Source organism: Grammomys surdaster, unplaced genomic scaffold (assembly GCF_004785775.1).
Source record: "Grammomys surdaster isolate TR1022 unplaced genomic scaffold, NIH_TR_1.0 126391, whole genome shotgun sequence".
Classification (NCBI taxonomy): Eukaryota; Metazoa; Chordata; class Mammalia; order Rodentia; family Muridae; genus Grammomys; species Grammomys surdaster.
Genome location: NW_021621185.1, coordinates 5,208,629 through 5,228,773, shown reverse-complemented (window position 1 = coordinate 5,228,773; position 20,145 = coordinate 5,208,629). Strand labels below are relative to the sequence as shown.

The window sequence follows — 20,145 nt, the reverse complement described above, 5'->3', positions numbered from 1 at the left end:
TGCATGTGCTTAGTTCCCTTCCTTCTATCTGATCTCACTACTTGTGTAGCTGCATGTGCTTAGTTCCCTTCCTTCTATTTGATCTCACTACTTGTGTAATTGCATGTGCTTAGTTCCCTTCCTTCTATCTGATCTCACTACTTGCATTTTCTCAGACTGACTTGATACACCACATATTGAATTTTATGTCTAGATACTCCTTGTCTATGGCCTTTGATATTGTTTATCTCTTTACTTCCAAGTTAATTAACTCAATCCTGACCTCTCTAAAGTTGTAAGTTCATTCCATGGTTGTCAATTTGAAACATTGTTTTGATGTTTTAATAGCCAATTAAGTCAGTATATATTTAGAACTCATCTTTATGACTTACAAAAATTCCTTGACATTTGATAAGGAAGAACCATAGATGAGCCTGCTTGAAACGTTGGCACTTGCTGAAAGAAGGCTACTGTCTTTCTACCACTCTATTCAGAGGTGACTGAGAAGGATAGAGGGGCAGAGATATAAACAGCTTATTGGACCATTCATCTTAAGGTGGAGGGAGAAATGGCTTGAAGCATGAAGGCATGCATACTCTTGAGCAAGACTAGTGACATAGCTTAATTACTAGGGATTTAGAAGAATCACGACAATGAGAAGTAAGGTTGTTTGAAGAAGAGGCATGCAAATCAGAGCTAAGTTTGTGAATGACATTTTTTAAGTGATTCTCAGTACTCAGAAAGCCAACCTGAGAGTTCTTGGCTTATTAGCCGGATTTTCCTCTGCTACCTCACTGTTGTCATTAACAACAGCATGATGGGGGTCATACATGGATATAGTAGCATAAGTTTCATTGTTCTAAGACTCATCTACAAACTAATGTATCTCAGGCAACAAACAGTGGCCAACGTCAAGCACTTGAGTGGTAGGTAGAGCCATCTCAGTCACAGGAGCAGCATTTCATTCTTAAGGGAATTGATATAGGGAATGGGTTTGCATTCCTAGTACTTCTTACCAGCACCAACACTAAAAGGCTGCCTGTTTTAACCAGTTGGGAACATGTTCATGTGGTCACAGATTATGTGAAGGTCTGACAAAAGGCATAAAGTCAGATAAATCCCTTGCCTTCCTACCATCTCGCCCGAAGCAAATGCATTTGATGGCTTGTGAAAGGCTCAGGCGGGTTGCTCGCTTAGACCTTGTCTTGTAGAGTTGGGGTATTGTTCCCAGGATGTCCTATGTGCAATCAGTGTTGTTATTAGCTTCTGTGTACTTGATAACTGGAACTAAAGCCCAGGAAGCAGGAAGTAGGAATGAAACTGGCCTTAGCCCGACAAGTCTTCTGATTCACCATCTGAATCTGTTTCTAGCCTTTGTCCTTCTCACACCACCACTTTCTGCCATGACTGGGTTTCTGGGAATAACTTGTCTGACAGAAGACACTCCTAGAACTTGATAGGACCCTTATTTGGTTGTTAAACTTTATACCACATGGCCATCGGACAAAAAACCGACATGTTGACCCATGTGTGCCCCCTCCTGTTTACTTGAGAGCCACTTGGGTTCCTGCTGCTCCTTGAAATTAAGGGTTTGCTGGAGAAAGTCCTGACAAGTCCAGTTGCTTTGAGAAGTCTTTCCACTATTATCTGCCAGCAGACAGGCTACAAATCCGTTTTCTCTAGCACTAGCAGAAGCACCAAAGAGAATCTAATGCTACGGGAGATACTCTGTTCAGTGCAGTTCTTTCCCGATGAATTATGTATCCAAATGTAAAAAGGAAGTCAAACTGAGACCAGATGAAGCGGATGCAGATTTATTTAAAAGACTCCAGACTTCTTGGTCCATTGTCTTAAGGTATTTAGACCAAATATTACCTTTTATAAAATATGTATAGATCTGCTTTTTAAGTGTTCATAATAAAAGCATTACAAAGATATCAAGCAGAGCATAAAATATCCTTTATATTCTGTTTCCTCCATATAAAACATTCATTTCCCCTTAATTAATTAATTGTTTAGTTTAGGAATCAGAGCCTTACTGTAGTCCACGCTGGCTTGGAACTCACAGAAATTCTGATCTTCTGTCTTAGTTTTTCAAGTGCTTAGATTTAAAGCTCTAGATATTTCTAAAGTATTTACCGTTTGTGCTTTCTATCAGTCCCAAATGACTTCACCCAATACTGTATATCTAGCTTTTACACCCATTCCTAGGATGTTCTTGGTGACCTGTCCAGCCTCCTATCATCCACTCTGCCCTGATTTGGTCTGTCTGCACTTTATCTTTTGTTATATTGTGAGACTCTTTTCTTCCTTGGAGTTCCTTTGTTCAGTGGAAGGATTGTGCCTTGTTTTGGAAAAAAATGTGTTTTGTAACCATCATACCTGGCACTGTGTCTAGCAGGTGGGAACTACGAATGAATGAAGTACGAATGTAGTAGAGAGATCACAGTTGCTTTTGCTTTGTAGCTAATAAGCATGGGAGGAAACAATGTTCTCAAATATACTTTGCAAATGTAGCGGCCCCACATTTGTCTAGAGGCATGGAAAGTCATAGAACTATGAGATAAAGAGCAGAAGGACTCATGAAAACTAATTTCATCACTGGTGTCAATGGCCATGCACTTAAAAATTACTTATGCTCAATTACAGGTGACAGAGGAGGGGTCCACCGTTTCCTGTGTGGTAGAGCGAACCAGGGGAGCTCTGGGTTACGTTCATGTTTTCTACACTATCTCCCAGATTGAGTCAGAAGGCATCAATTACCTCGTTGATGATTTTGCTAATGCCAGTGGTAGCATCACCTTCCTGCCTTGGCAGAGATCTGAGGTAAACTCTGATGCCTGCATTTCTTTGGATGCTTCTTGGAAAGGATTTCACCATCTGTTTATTTATTCATTGATTAACAATTCCTTGGTGTTTATGCATTTAAACTACGTGTGAAATTAGCTGTATCCATTATTCTATAAGACAAAATAAATTTGCTTTTCTATAAGAGAGAAATTAGGAGTTTTGAAAGTTAGTTTTGTAAATTCTTTAATGATGATACAATAAAATTGATATAGTTTGAGGATATATCATCCCAGAGTTGTATTATTAAAATTTTTCTTACTTATCTATTTTATAAAAGTCAAAGTTGGTCGTGGACTTGTCATCCTTCTCGCTCAGACTCTTGAGTACTGGTATAGATCTTATGGCCATTCCTGTGTGTTTATATTGCTATAACAAAATGATTTGCACAGGGGAGTTTATAAACAGCAGCATTTTTTTTGTTCATAGTTATAAATCATGGGATCCCCAAAGGCAGGATGCTGGTAGATTCGATGCTTGCTGAGGCTCCCTTTCTGCTCCAAATCTATGGTACCAATCGACTGTGTCGTCTAGTAGAGGGCATAAGTGAACTTCCCACGGCCTTTGTCATAAGGACACCTATCCCATTCGGTGACTCTCCTTAAAGACCAGGTTCCCTCCAAAGGCTCCTCTCCTAATACTATTTTACCTTGGGAGAAAGATATTAACATCTGAATTTTGGGGCTATCACATTCAGCTCATTAAAGCAAGCATTACTAAAGAATTAATATCCTCAGATCTCTTCATATTTATATAGGCACCTACACAAGTATATATGTTTAAACGTGCAAGTTCATTTGAAATAAGTGATGTTTGATGGCAGTTTGAATCATATATTATTTAACTGGTTGTTGTCTTAAGTGGCAATCGCTACTGTGCTTTTGCATTAAACAGGTCCTGAATCTCTATGTTCTTGATGAGGACATTCCTGAGCTACATGAATATTTTCGGGTGACGCTGGTGTCTGCAGTTCCAGGAGATGGAAAACTTGGTTCAACTCCTGTCAGTGGTGCCAGCATAGATCCTGAGAAGGAAACCACAGACATCACTGTCAAAGCTAGTGACCACCCTTATGGTAAACCATGCTGCTACATTAATTATCCTCTCTTCGCTTGCTGTTCACGTTCTCTCTCTCTCTCTCTCTCTCTCTCTCTCTCTCTCTCTCTCTCTCCCCCTCCCTTCCTCCCTCCCTCCCTCTTCCTTCCTTCCTTCCTTCCTTCCTTCCTTCCTTCCTTCCTTCCTTTTGTCTTTATTTTTTTTAAAGAACCTCTTATAAGTAAATCTGAACTAGAACTCCCTTAAGACCTCTACAAGCGTGAACATCTATGTTGTGTTTTCTAGGACCTTGATTAGGAAAGATAATGTAAAGATCAACTCCTTAGCTTAAATAATACATACAGAAAGTCTTGCAGGGTTATTTAAAGTGATAAAGAACTTTTATATGGTTATCAAAATTCATATAATTAAAACACTTATGTTGGCATGAGCCTTAGAGTTGCCATTGTTGTGAAGAGACACTATGACCAAGGCAACTCTTATAACTCTTATAACGTTTAATTGGGGCTGGCTTACAGTTTGAGAGTCTTAGTCTATTATGTCATGGTGAGAAGTGTGGTGGCATGCAGGCAGACATAGTGCTAGAGAAGAAGCCAAGCGTTCTACATGTTGATCCACAGACAGCAGAAGGAGACTGTGTTTCACACTGGGTGGAGCTTGAGCATAGGAGACCTTAAAGCCCACGCCCACACTGTCACAATTCTGCTGACAAGGCCACACCTACTCCAACAAGGCCTCACCTCCAAATAGTGCCACTTGCTGTAGGCCAATCATTCAAGCACATGTGTCTATGGAGGTCATTCCTATTCAAACCACCATCGTATGTTAATATTAAAGTAATTAAAAACTTTGTAATTTTTATTTTATTAGATTTCAACAGTTAGAGTGTCAGTATAGTAGTTTGAATATTACACTTATAAGTGATAGAGTTAATTGGAAACCACTGATACTGAAGTTATTTTTTATTAAAATGATTCTTTGTGTGTGAATGAAGGAAAACATTTAAGTGTTTAGGTAGTAAACTGGGAGTGCCCTATTCGATTTTAGAATTAAATTTTAAAGAAAGTGTTGAGCGTTCTTTAGAGTATCATCAGTATGGCTGTACATGCATTCAGGAATTCCAGAAACTTATCAAATATGAGTAAATGTTTTAAAATATGAATTTTCAAATTTCCTTAGTGTTTCTCTTATTGATTATTCAGTGGGATTAACAAAATTTTCTTTGAATAGAGACAAAGAAAATTGACATTTTAATGTTGGACATTAAGAAGGCAAAAAAGCATTCTGGGTGTGGCTTTGGACATTGCTAGGAGACACGATGTCACAGGAAATTCCCATTCCTCTGGTTCTTCCAATATTTTTGCCCTCTCTTCCACGATTCCAGGACTTTGGTGCAGGATCTGTGGTACAGATCCATCATTTGGGACAACTCTGCATTGTCGATTGATTGTAGGTTCTATCTGTTGTATTAGAGACGTTTCCTCACTGAGAGGTGAAGTCTACATTTACCTGTGGGCATAGGGAAATTTTTAGAATGTATTTGGGGATTATGCTGGCTTAGGAAAGTGGTAGTTGTAGGTCTTCCTCCAAGAATCATGACTTCACTAACCCTGAGTATTGGCTGTGTTCACGGTACCAGGCATGATTTCCTTCTTACTGAGGGGGTCGTAAGTTCAATCAGAGAGATGTTGGTTGCTGCTAGGACATGTATGTCACTACGGTACCCTTAGTACAGATGCTATGGTTGTTGTTGTGGTTCATAGGTGGCAAAGCTGGGTAGGACTATTGGTTTCTTCCCTCCTGAACTCTCAATACATGACATTATGAAGACTTAAAAACAATTATGAGTGTAGCTTCTGACGTTTCTAGAAGACATGATCATACATCATACCAATATGGCTGCCTAAACATGAGCTGAACAAGGATGGTACCAACAGGTATGCTAATATAGGCAGGTGAAATTTCATGAGGCCTCAGCCCTACACAGAGACCTATAGGCAACCAAGTTATGCTGAGAGTAGGAGAAATTGTCCTTTGGAAAGAGCACAGCAACTGGTTATTGAATGATCAGCTCTGAAAACTTATATATAATTAAATGTCATATAGACCAAACAGGTTGTATTTCTGTATTTAAGCATATGTATTCCTATATATACACATATATTTACATAACAACAATTAAAAAGAGGCTTTGAATTTGAAAACAGCAAGGAGGGATGTATGGGAGAGAGGAAGGGGAAGGGGAATGCTATTTAAGTATGATCTCAAAAATAAAAGAAATAATTTTGGGGAGGCAGAGGCAGGCAGATTTCTGAGTTCGAGGCCAGCCTGGTCTACACAGTGATTTCCAGTACAGCCAGGACTACACAGAGAAACCCTGTCTCAAAAAACCAAAAAAAAAAAGACATAATTTTAAAAAGTCATAAATAATATTCTGCATCAAAAGTATGTTAATTTATGTCTGTGAAAAGCTTTTCCTTGTGAAGCTCCTCGAGATTTCAGGTGGTGATAGAAACAACTGCACAATATTATACAAAAGACTGTACAGAGGAGCACGCGCTGCTCCCACAGGTGACTAAGAAGCCCCTGTCTTTGTCTCTACTAGGCTTGCTGCAGTTCTCCACAGGGCTGCCTCCTCAGGCTGAAGATGCAATGAGTCTGCCTGCCAGCAGTGTGCCGCACGTCATAGTGCAGGAAGAGGATGGAGAGATCCGTTTACTGGTCATTCGTGCACAGGGGCTCCTTGGCCGGGTGACTGTGGGATTTAGAACAGTATCCCTGACAGCATTTAGTCCAGAGGACTACCAGGTACATATTACTAAGACTTGCCATTTTTTATTTTTAGTATGTGTATGAGTGTTTTGTCTGCATGTGTTTCTGTGCACCGTATGCATGTCACCCCTGCTGAGACCACAAGAGAGCCTCGGATTCCCTGAAGTCAGAGTTACAGAGAGTTGAGAGCCAACATGTGGGTCCTCAGGACAAATAAGTGCTCTTAACCACTGAGCATTTTCTTCATCCCTTCACCATGCCTTTAGAAGGGGCATTTATACCTTTGCACTTGAACACAGTCCTGGAGGACCGGAAGCATCTAGCATTCTATGAGGAACTTATCAAACAAACAAACAAACATTGGTTATTTTATGACCTTTTTAAATTTGTGGAAGCTGACAGTTTATTGCGATAGATCGCGGCAGTTAGACAGGTATCAGATTGTATGTTGTACTCATTCTAGGTTTCCCTGTGTAGTTTGTTATAATGACATAGCTTTGGTCGGATCATGTAAAAATATGATTCTTAACTCTTTCAAACTCTCTAAGAAAGTCCCCTAGATAAAAATAAAAATTACGAAGATACTATATCTGCATGTTTTTAAACTTTATCATTTTTTTCTTCAAAGGAGAAGCAACACGGCACTTCAGTATGGTGCTGAGGATTTAGAAATGGACAGAAGCAGGTTTTAACTTGATCTCTACATGTTGATTGCAGAGACTCATCTTTCCTACTAGGAATTTCTTTACTTATAAATTCCTGATACAGTATTGAGTAGGAGCATGCTGGAGATGAATGGCAACACTGTATGTGTCACACACCGTTCGTGGCACATATAGTAACATTGAATTACCACTACCTGCTCATAAGGTCGACATCAGTCTTACATAAGAAAATGATGAGAGTTTCTTCTTGGAAATACTCAATAACATACTTCAATGTTTATTGTTTCCTAAACAATTCATTCTTTCAAGTTTTCAGTTTCTTGTTCCCTACCTCCTTCTTCCACAGTAATTTGTACCTATTCTTTCCCTTGAGTCATACCAGTCTTGCCTTACTGAACTCCATTGAGCATAGGAGACCTCAACGCCCACTCCCACAGATGAAAATCTCTAACCCAGTTAGTTATGTAGTCATAGATTTCTTCTTCCAAAACCATGAGATTAACTAGGCACCAGTGTTGGGAAGGGGCCAAACTGTCAAATGAACTGCAGGAAGGCCATTTTCTCTGTGATGTGGAGGACTGGATATGGAGAAAGAAGATATAGTCTGTGTAGACAGGACTACTCAAACCCCTAGAGGTCATACTACACTTTTGGCTTTTTATGATTGTTTTTATAAAGAGAAGAAAGGCAGAGGGACTGTACACCCATGAACACTAGGATGCATTGTGGAGAAGGGGGCATTGGAGACAGACCTTGGATGCAGAAAGGCAAGTAAGAGGTCCACCTTGTGAAGCCTAGGCAAGATAGGACACAGATAGAAGTAGACAGGTTCAAGCAGTGCTTTAGAGAGAAGGTGACAGGGCTTGAGGGCAAGCATGCCTGGACGAGCAAAGGGTGTCAAGAATGTCTCTTGATAAGAGTAACTGACTTCCAGGAGTCAGTGTCATGGAGATGAATGGGCAAAACATAATTTTAGAACAAAAATAAAAAATGTGAGAATTTGACAGAAATCATTAGAAAAATTCAGTTGTTAAGTCTGCATAGAAGTCAAATGGCCCTGGGAGTTGTGGTCATCTATATAACATTAAAAGCCTGGGGCATTATTGGCTTGTCTAGAAGGATGGTCTGGAGAGTTTGAGTTAAAGTGTCAGGAACACTGACAGGGAGGAGTTTGGACAGTAAAACAATAAAGAAAATGTAGCATCACCATGAGTGAGCAAGACAGAAGGGTTTACTGTGTAAGATACTGGGTGGGGGGTGTCAAGTCAGTTTTCTAAGACAGTCAAATGCCAGTCTGCACTTTGAACTGTGGAATTCCTCTACCCAGTACCAAAGTCCAGGCACAATGGCTCTACCTCCACTCTTATTTCATGTTTTCCATCTTGATGATTTTAATAACATGGAGCACTCATCTTTGCAAAGTTCTAATTAAAAATTTGATGTGTATTGGTGTTTGGCCTGCATGTATGTCTGCTCAGCAGGTGCATGCCTGCTCCCCATAGATGTCAAAAAAGGCACTGGATCTCCTTGAACTGGACTGACAGATGGTTATGAGCTGCCATGTGGGCACAGAGAACTGAACTGGGATCTTTTGGAAGAGCAGCAGCTAGTGTTCTTAACTGCCGAGTTCTAATACTCTTTCTAGAATCTTCTCCATAGAGTCTGATTGGTCTTGGCTAGTTTAGAATCTCAAGCATTTAACACTGGTGCCTGCAAGTGCTTCATGTTGACTAAATGTGTAACTGAGTGAACCTGCACTCCACCCTTCATTTAGCTAAGATTATTAACAGCTATAGAAGGTAAAACAAGCATTTGCACACACTGACACCAAAAATATTAAATTACTTTAAAGTTTATGGCAGTAAACTCAAGAAGAAAATGGTGTTGTCAAATATTAGAAGAGAATTCTTTGTGCAAAAGAAACATTTCTTTAAGAATCTTTGCATGTCAGCTACAAAGATTTCTTATATCTCTAACTTTTTTTTTTGATGAACAAGAAGAGAGAAAAACAGAAGCCCACTTGCTTTATATAATTGAGAAATAAGCATTTGTTAGCGCTTGGGGAGTATCTCATTGGTGGACCATTTGATAATCATATGGAAAGTCGTGTTTAATGTACAGCATCACACATAATAATAATGAAAAGCACATGTGTTTAGAATTTACGTTCTACATTTTCATATTTACTTATGTGTGTTTAAGTTCTCCCATTTCAGAATTTTTGACAATGTGGCATACAGCAAACATTTTCATTTTGCAATTTTGCATACAGAATAATTGTGATGTGATAGATCAATCTCATTTTTGTTTCAGAGTATTGCTGGCACATTAGAATTTCAATCGGGAGAAAGATATAAGTACATTTTTGTCAACATCACTGACGATTCCGTCCCTGAACTGGAAAAATCTTTTAAAGTTGAGTTGTTAAACTTGGATGGAGGAGGTAAGGCTGGTAACATATAAATAGCAAACATTTGCTGGTCTGCCGACCGTGATGTCACTAGAGAGAACTGCCAATCATGATGTCACTAGGGAGAACCAATTCGAAGGTTCCTGTGCCTCACTCACAGACCATTTGCAATGAATGCAAAACTTCCTGCTGCCATTCATACTGACTAACTCTAAAACAAGGAGGTTATTCTCTTTCTTGTTGAAACGTCTTAATGGCTGCACTAGAGCTGGCTTCACATATAACACATGCTTCTGTTAGTGTGGTCCAGAGAAATATTTCTAGGGAAGACAGGTTTATGATATCTTATTCCGAATTGTGACAGTCAGAAATATAATTATCAAAGGTCTTGGCAGTTAAAACTCAGCGCATGGCAATCCTTTCTGTGGTAAAGTGAAGCTCTTCACATTTCTTCCACTTGGATGAGCTATTTTTGTGTTCTCTTCCAGAAGTATTAATGTATTTATGGGGTAGGTGCTGCTTAGGCAGCGATCAAATACATCATGTTTTTATGGGCATTTTCTTTAATAGCAAACCTAGTATTATCTCATTATTATTCACATATGCATCGTGGAATGAAGAAAATCATAGACTAGAGCGCTTTCAAACCGAAAGTCTAGGGAGAACACGTGTACAAGAACTGTCTTTCTGTATGAGCAAGATTTTGGGATAAGTAAATAAAATTTCCTTTTCCTAGATGAAGACGCAGGGATCTAAGCCAGTGCTTGGGAGCAGAGGACGTAGTCACGAGGCAGCACTGCACTGCACATCAGTGCATACATAAAGCATGTACAAATGTCACTGTTGTCTGTAGACAGCTCCACATTGCCACAGGGACACACTCACGCCAGACTCATAACTCACTTCAGTAAAGAGAAGATCAATGTGTACTATTAGAAATCACTATTTGTATCATTTGAAAAAGAATGTTAGTGATTGTCACCAGTATGGTTAACAGTGAACCACCTAGAGCCAGGTGTGGCGTCACATTTACTCCCAGTGCTTTTGAGGCCAGCTTAGTCTGCGTTAAGGCCAGTCAGGGTATAGTGAGATTCTGACTCAAAAAAGAAATCATCAAAGCTCTGCAGGGCTGGGATCAATGCCAAGGCCCCATGCATACCGAGGAAGCGATTGACCATGGAACTGCATCCCACTCTGTGTCCACCAAACGTAACCAAGATAGTTACTATCACAGTGATACTTAGATGTTATGTAGAAACATTTTCTCAGATATTTAGAATGTATAGTTATATACTAGATGATGATGGTGTCTCATTTGCATTTCCTAGGAAGATGAACTCAGTTTTTGGTAGTGAATTGAGGGTAAGAGGGAAAGCTGTCTAGACACTGACTTTTCCTCTGTGTGAATTCTTAGGGTCTGTGTAGTAAATGAAACAGCTTACAGGGCTAAATTCTGAGTCAAAAGAGCATGCCTTGTGCCATACTGTTTTTTTTTTCTCTAAAATTGTCTGAGCATGCTCACCATGGTTTTAATAGATGTTTGATACTAGTCAGGTACACATGACATTGAATTTTACATTTCTTTTTTATGACTTCTCAACAGTATGGGAGCCAAGTTATGAACTTTATAGTTGCTCGCAGTCAGTTCTCTGAGATGATTTTAGGTCATGCTGTGTGCTATGCATTCTCATGCCTGTAATATTCCAGTCTCTGTTGAGGGAAGGACAAAACCCAAGACAGACCTTAACCTGGCCTGTCAATCAAGGACCCTGGTAAATGTGGCTTGCTTTTCGTATCTGCTCTCTCATTTTTGTTGTTGTTGTCCTTCCTTTCATTATAAATATTTGGAAAAATCGTGGCTGGAGTATAAGGTGTATTAGATATGAAAGTCTAAGTACTTTATTTTGGTTATAGCTCTTCTATATTCTCCAGGCGTTATACATTTTAGAGTGTTGTATTAATTATATCTTTAAAACTTTGTGAGATTTCTGTAAACTACAGAGCCCTTTGCAGATGAGAAAGCTGGAATCTTGAGGAAGGTGCAGTGCTTTGTTGACAATTTACAACTGACGTCTCTCCTAGACAGGCTTAAAATAGACTAATGATCTAAGACTCTGTGACAATGTCGGTGTCAAACCAACCAGGCAATTAGGTTTGAGAAAGGCAGATGTGGTGGGGTCCAAGTGTGTGCATGGGGAAATGTTAGCAGCATTTCCCTAGTTTTGAATTAGTTGTGGTTGACAAGGTAAACTTCGCTGGCTTGTAAGTCTAAATATATGGCTATATATACAAATATTATAAAAGAGTTCAAAATGTTCAATATAGATTTATATTACTATAAATTGCAAAAATCTTCAAAAAAGATTATTTAAGTAATTGAACATGGACAATATTAGTTGCTATTTATGTGGAGTGTTCCCCAAACTGGAAAGATTTACTAATTTTCCATGAGATACTACATATCATCATTCAAGATGATCTGTTGCCTATGGAGGAATGTACATCACTGAGTGGCTATTGCTGCCTTTTCTTCTTTACTCGCTATGTTTTAAGTGATCTTAATTTTCTCACTGTGTTGCTGTGTGTTGTGTGGGCTGTCTCTGTGTGTCTCTTGTGAAGTGTCTGAATTCTTTAGGGTTGATGGCAGTGGTAGTGGAGAAGGGGACATGGATTTCTTCCTTCCTCCTGTTCACATGCATGGTAAGCAGCTGTCCCATGGTCCCTTACTAGTATTTTTACTTCAGCTTCTTATTCCAGAGAGAGCAATGCTAACCACTTCCTGTAATCTCCTGTAACTAGATGATCCTTTGTGTGTTTTAACTCATTAACCATCATAACAGCTTTATGAAGTATCTTCTCTCAGTGATGTAGACAGAATCTCATTCTTGCCTGCTTCAGGACAGGTTACTCCTCACCACATGGATCCAACATAGTTTGCTGACTCTAAATTCATAGAAACTTTGCCTGAATGCCATTCAAATGAATGATTGATGAAAATACATGGCTTTGAATGCCTGGAACGTGATTGACGGAACATTTGTAATTTCATGTTAAATCTGTCCCACTTATTTTCTGTACAACAAGGAGCATGAGTTTTTATACACATCACTTCATCAAAACAACTGAGAAAAACGAGAAGGAAATGAAGGGAAAACAAGTTCCTAGTTAACTGTAGTTAAACAGATTTCTTCTGAAATAGATTCAGATACAGATGGGCTTCAGCTTTTTCCCCAGCTGTTTTGTCATGTATGCAGAGAATATTTAGAATAGCTGCCACGTCATGGATCACACTGTCCAGCCCTCAAATGCTCCCGTTGCTAATGTCAGAGTTTGCAGGTTGGCCTCAGAGTTTGTGCTGCTATTGCTGCTCCTTTTGGTTCCACCTCCTGTCAGTACTCCACACCATTTCTGTGACGACGGTTGCGTTTAGGATTGTCCATCTTCTTGTCTAATTGGAGCACTGAATGTTGCTTTAGGCTTTAGCATCTTTTCTGGTACAGGCATGGATTATTTGGGATCTAATCTAATCTACAGTATTATGGAAAAGTAGGCTTAGAGTACACATTGGAAACACAGACTCTGCATTTGGATGGATTAAAGTCCTAGGGAAACCACTGTCTCAGAGAGTTTACAGTAGGTTTGCCTTATGGCCTTGAGAGGTCAGCAGAGTTGTGGGACACCTTTCTCACAAGCTTTGTGTGAGAGAATGGACTTTCATAGAGAACGAAAAAGAAACACAAATTTCCCCTATCCATCTCCAAATGCTCCAGCAGCACGTGTTGCCCAAGCAGAGAGGGTCATAGGAACACAAATATGTATGGCAACTATCTGGGTCCAGCTTTCTTTCTAAAGCAAATTAGAGTGTACTCCATGAATAGAAAGCATTTAAAAATTTTATTTCAATAGTTTTTCTTTCACTTTTTGTGGTTTATAAAATACTGATTAACATTTTTTTTTTCATTTGTGGGAACTTGCAGCCAGTCTAGGAGTGGCTTCCCAGATTCTGGTGACCATTGCTGCCTCTGACCATGCTCATGGGGTGTTTGAATTCAGCTCTGAGTCACTCTTCGTCAGTGGAACGGAACCAGAGGATGGATACAGTACTGTCGTATTAAATGTGAGTGCTTTCTGAGTCATCTCCTAATTGCAAAATGGTTAGTGTGTTAGTAGGGCATGCTTATTTTTTTCTGCGTTGAGGTTTTAAGAGTGAGGCTACTTGTACACGTAGGGCAGGTTGCTGACTAGTGACTTAGCGTTAGTGTGTGGTTGCATTTACATGTAAATTTGATACTTTGAGGGGGTCCTAACTTTGTAGAGAATAGACTGTGTTAGACTTGGATTCCTGGAGGCAATTTGGAAAAAAAAAAAAAAGAAGATGGGTATCCCAGGAAGAAAAGTGTTCTTTAATTAGAACAGTGAAGGGCCATGGGAACGTGGAAGGGAGGCTGCATGTGAGGTTAGGGGTCTTGAGGATTTACGGGAAGGAAAAGGGGAACTTTGAGGATGGAGAGTCCACCTTTAGGTCTGTTCCCTCACACTGTGGAGTGTTAGACACCAGTGGGTGTGATGTACTGATCTCCTCAGGCACAGCTTCCATGGGTGCTGTCCATCAGTCCAAAGCTTCTCAGTCAGCTGAGGCTTGTAGGTCATCACCCTTCATGATGGCCCTGTGCTAGAATTCTGTTTCACAGGTTTCTGCGTTAGTTCTCATAGACTGTGGCAACAAACACTTCAAAAATCTCAGTGGCTTCTTGGTGCAAGGAAATGTTGCCTTGGGGGCGGGGCTAGTGAGTTAGAGGATTTTCCAAGTAAGGGCTCTTCCTACCATGCTGGGCAACCTGAGTTCAAACTGAATCTACACGGTGGAAGCAGAGAATTTACTCCTGAAAGCCACCCTCTGTCCTCTACACTTACTGTGGCATGTCCCAAACCAACAAACAAATGAACAAGTGTGAAAGTTATCTTCAAATGAATTTTATTCTTTCACAGTGTATATCTATCCTGAGGCAGCAAAGGACTCTGGTTCCTCAGTTGCTTTAGGAAGCAACTATTGCTTACCTTTGTATGAGCTATGTTTGGGAGCTCTGGGTGCTGAGGGGATGGACTTATGAATACCTGTAAGTGACTTGCATGCCCATGAGGCCCTGTGCCACCTCACATAGAAGAAAAGGAAATCCCAAATATTTGTGATAGTAAAAATACTACTAATAGTATTTAGTTCTCTGTGTGCCTGTCCTGCTGAGTTTAGCAGAGGCTAAGAAGGATTACACTGATAAGTGACCCAGTTGGGCCCACTCTCACTCAGTTTCCTTGTTTCCATGTAATGATGCAGAAAGCTGATATCAGTACATCCCTCTGTATGCTTGTGACAGATTTTATTTTGTCCTTTTGAAATAATTGAATAGACTGATGTAAAATTACCAAGTAAAAAAAAGAATAATTACTTTCGACTAACAATTCTGAGACAGGATGAGTTTTTAATAAAATTATTGCCTCATTTTATTTTGAGTTCAAAATTATATTTAAATATAGTAAATGATTATTAGGACTAGTATTAGGATTTCTTTAGAAGACGTTTAAGCATTAATTCTCACTATATTAAAGCATTCTTCTAACTGCACTTTGTTGTACTTTGTGTCAAATATATTGAAAATAACTTTTCTGGAAAATGTCCCTGGTCTGTTCTTTACAGTGGAGGATACATCCTTTTCAGTAAGTATAAAGAGTATCTCTTGTGTATGCATAAATATAATAAATAACCATCCATGTTTGACCATATATATATATATATATATATATATATATATATATATATATATATAAAGTTCATCGAAGATAACTCCCGTGGTTCACTTGGAAGCTGAATGTGTTATGTCTAGTTTGTGATTTTCTATCCACTGTCACCTTTTATATGCCATCTACTCAGAGGTAGGTTATGTACAGCCTCTACCTTCAATCGTCTTACAGTCTTGAAAACTTAGAAAAAGTAAAATAAAAGATAAAAACAAATTAAAGAAAACTTAGAATTTACCCTAGCACTATCATCATATACTTAAATTCTTAGGTCAGTGTGCCAGTTTCTTTTTTTAATTGTTAACTATTTCACAGGTAACACGGGCTCAGGGAGCTCTGTCTTCAGTGATTTTGCATTGGAAAGTAGACTCGGACCCAGATGGGGACCTCGCTATCACCTCTGGCAACATCACGTTTGAGATTGGGCAGAGGATTGCCTGCATCACTGTGGAGATTCTGCCAGATGAAGATCCAGAGCTGGACAAGGCACTCACCGTGTCGATCTTCAATGTGTCCAGTGGCTCCTTGGGAGTTCTTACGAATGCTACATTGACAATTTTGGCTAGTGACGATCCTTATGGAGTGTTCATTTTTCCTAACAAAACTAGACCTATTAGTGTTGAAGAAGCAACCCAGAATGTCACATTATCGATAATAAGGTTGAAAGGACTCATGGGAGAGGTTGCGATCGCATATGCAACCATAGATGATATGGAAAAACCACCGTATTTCCCACCTAATTTAGCTAGAGCAACTCAAGGAGGAGATTACATATCAGCATCTGGATTGGCTCTTTTCAGAGCTAATCAGACTGAGGCAACAATCACCATTTCCATCCTGGATGATGAAGAACCAGAACGGTCAGAGTCTGTGTTCATTGAACTTTTCAATTCTTCTTTAGTAGACAAAGTACAGAATCGCCCAAGTAAGTATAAATATGTTCTTATAGAGATAAGACTATGGAAATGAAAAGCCCAGAGTTTTATATAACAGAAAAATCTACAAGGGAAGTAAGACTAAACATAAGTAAAACTACCTTTAAAGGATTTTCTTTATTTTATTTGCTGTGTGTGCCTGACCGCATACATACAAACGCATGCAGGTACCTGAGGAGGCCAGAAGATGGCATCCCATCTCCTGGACCGTGACTTACAGCTGAGCTGCCCAGTGTGGATGCTTAGACCTGGATTCAGGTCTTCTGCAAGAACATCAAGTGTTCCCAACCACTGAGCTATCTCTCTAGCTCCAAGTATTTCTGAAAACAATACTTCATAAATGATTTTCTTTAAGACAACTGGAATCAGGCATATTTTTTTTTCCTTAGAAATCATGCTTTAAAAGAGTACGGATGGCCCGAAAGTAAATTTTAAAAACTTCTGTGTAATGATTACATAACTGGCCCCAGTGCTGTTTTGTTGCTTCACACTATCCTGCAGTCAGAGTGAAGAGTCCATACATAGCTCTCGTGGCACCACTGTGAGCCACTTGACGTTGGTCTAACAGATTTTTCTAATCAACGGATGTGTGTAAGGTGACGGACAGGGCTGTGCGTCTGAGCGTTTGTGGGATTACAAGGGAGAGGCTGTGAGGTCCGAGGATCCGCGTTGTATACTACCATAGGGATTAAGATCTCATGTCAGCAAGTTTGTTCACCTTACCTGGGTAAAGACTAGATACGGTGACAGCAGCCATACTAACCTTAGACGAGGATCACAGAAGGCAATTCATGGTTGCTGACATGACGTCTTCAGGTTAACAGTTCTTCTTTTTAATGAAACATCTCTGCTCTTTTATAAAGATAGATTTAGGATCAGTTGTGACAGAAAAGAAAATGAAATAGAACTCAACAATTAGTCTTTTAAAGTAAGAATTATAAAGCCCACATTGTTGTTCAACCAGTTTACAACTTGCTGAGATTGAAATAAAACCAAATGGATGACGGCATGTAACAGTGGCGTGGATCTGCTGAGCTGAAGTCGGGTAACCTCCTTCCAATGTGTGATGAGAAGTTGTTGGACATAATCTTCGAAAGCTCCACTTTCTATACTTAATTAGGAAATACTAGAAATGGAAATACTTTTTATTCATAACGTGGATATATTAGGGGATACGTGTGGTAATAGATGTAAGAGTAATCCAGCATCTGCTGTAGTGTAAGCAGTCAGTATTGGAGCAGGTTTTAGTGGGATGGCATGTGGGGAGAACCTTCGTGCTGTTGGGATGGAGAAGTGGTCAGCGTGCTGTGTATGGAGCGATACAGAGCCGCTGGTATGCAGGCTAAAGGGCAGAGTGTGGTGCAAAGCCAAGGTGGGTGGCAGGGGAGGAGAGGGAGAGATGGATTCAGGTTGTAATAGACTAAACCTGGTGTAGGATCTGGTAAACCTTCTAGTCACCAAGTTTTGTGAATGGCAGCGTATGAGAAGACTTTTCAGAGGAGGGTGCCCACCTGTGGATAACTGCGGTATTACACATGGCTTTCTGAGAACTGTGTATTTGAAGGGGGATATGAGTTTTCATAGTTTATTTCTTGCTCATGTCTGACAGATACTAATATAGGATCATAAGTTATTTTATTAACTTCTTTGTAGCAGTAAGTCCTTATCTGTAGAAATATGTATGTGTCTGTGTATATTTATGTATGCATGCAATCCACATATATTAATTATATAGAGAGATATATCAAATCTATTGTGTTTTCTGTTAATTTGGTCCAAGTCACAGTCATCTGAGAGAAGCTCAGTTGAGAAGATGCCTCTGTAAGATTTGGGTGTAAGGCATTTTCTTAATTAGTGATAGATGGTGAAGGGCCCAATCCATTGTGAGTGGTGCAATCCCTAGGCTGGTGGTCCTGAGTCCTATAAGAAAGCAGGCTGAGCAAGCCGTGAGGTGCAAGCCAGTAAGCAGTACCTTTCCATGGTTTCTGCATCAGCTCCTGACTCCAGGTTCCTACCTGCTTTGAGTTCCTGACTTGGCTTCCCTTAAATGTACTATGCCTAGGAGTCTGTAAGCCAAATAAACATCCTCAAGTTGTTTTTGGTCTTGGTGTTTCATCATGGCAATTGAAACCCTAACCAACACATATGTTCAATACAAATATATCAGCAGATGAATAGAAAAGAAAGAAATGTGTGTATTGTTATTATTTGCATAAAGATATTATTAATTGCAAAAAGGATGAAATTGTGTTTGTGACAAACTAAATGGAACTGGCAGATATTATGAATGAAATAAGCCATGCACAGAAAGATAAGCACTGTGAATTCTTATGTGGAAGCTTAGACAATTTGTTCCAAAGAAGAGATCAGTACAGTGGTTATTACTAAGTGCTAGGGAAGGCAGGAGGAGGGAGAGAGGATGGCTGGATAGCAAGCATCCAAGTGAGATGAAGGAATGAGCTCCCGTGTGCATCACACAGACAGCGGACGAGTGTGTGCAGCTGGATTTCGGCTCTGGGATCTAGGATTTCCTCCCCAGTCTTGTGTGGGAGTCCAGTGGTCAGCACTGACCACTTCTAATACTGTGTCTCTGTAGGCTCTTAGTTTCTGACTAACGCTACACAACTTGATGATTACACTTGGACCGTCAGTTTCTTTAACACATTAAAATACTTCTAAAGTGTAGCTGTTCACTAGATAATGTTTTAAATTCTTAGATTATATGATAAAAGACAGTGAAGGTTTCCTGTGTTCCTTATTTTTGTATTTCCAATGCTTTGATTAAGACTGACAGGTCAAACTCTTAAAAACATAAACAGGGGGGAGAATGCGAAGTCTGTTGGTTTCTTCACGGCTGTTAGCTGGGTCTTGGAAGTCTGCTGTATTGCCTCTCATGTCTTTCAGTTCCGCATTCTCCACGCCTTGGGCCGAAGGGAGAGACTGTGGCCCATCTCATCATTGTTGCCAATGACGACGCATTTGGAACTGTGCAGCTGTCTGCACCGACTGTGCGTGTAGCAGAAAATCATATTGGACCCATTATCAACGTTACTCGAACGGGAGGAGCGTTTGCAGACATTTCTGTTAAGTTTAAAGCTGTGCCAGTAACCGCAGCAGTGGGTAAGAAAAGTCATGGAGAGGAGCAGTGATGCTGTGAGTTAATTTGCCCTATAGGCTCTATAAGGGACATCCACCCCCTTCCCTCCCGCAGCAGGGGTCCACAGCAGCTGCATTTGACCCAGCTTTGTGAGGAGGTCTCTTCGGTTGTGTGGATGGGGTGCTCACTCCAGCTGTGTGGCTGCTCACTCCGACTGTGTGTATGGGTGCTCACTTGCGGCATTGTGCAGCTTGTGTTCCAGCTGAGAGTACAATTCTAGCTCTGTTTTATTCTGACAGCACTGTGCACATCATTTTTTAAATGGGGTCACTGCTTTTCTTTGTCTCACTCTTTATGTGTGTTGTGACATGCGTTATGAGTATCTCAGAGGGATGATATTATCCTTAGGTGTGTGTGAGGAAATGAACATGAGAACACAGGAAGGTGTCCGTTTTCAATCACACACTTCTTTAGTTTGAGAAACACACTTCTTTTTCAAGTGAGTGTAGCTAAACATCCTCTAAAAATATCTCTCCAAGTGGGGGGCATCACTTCCCTGGTGTGTGGGTGACACTTCCCTGGTGTGTGGGC

At 40.0% G+C, this 20,145-nt stretch overlaps 1 protein-coding gene across 1 annotated transcript in view; it reads left to right on the top strand.

The window, feature by feature from the left end:
* Adgrv1 (adhesion G protein-coupled receptor V1) overlaps positions 1-20,145 on the top strand; it is a 543,344-nt gene that overhangs the window by 95,305 nt on the left and 427,894 nt on the right. The window contains exons 22-29 of the mRNA XM_028760109.1: positions 2,629-2,805; positions 3,721-3,901; positions 6,488-6,690; positions 9,633-9,762; positions 12,349-12,429; positions 13,707-13,846; positions 15,838-16,447; positions 19,362-19,577. Of these exons, the coding sequence (XP_028615942.1) occupies positions 2,629-2,805; positions 3,721-3,901; positions 6,488-6,690; positions 9,633-9,762; positions 12,349-12,429; positions 13,707-13,846; positions 15,838-16,447; positions 19,362-19,577 (1,738 nt within the window). The remainder of the gene's footprint in view (positions 1-2,628; positions 2,806-3,720; positions 3,902-6,487; positions 6,691-9,632; positions 9,763-12,348; positions 12,430-13,706; positions 13,847-15,837; positions 16,448-19,361; positions 19,578-20,145) is intronic.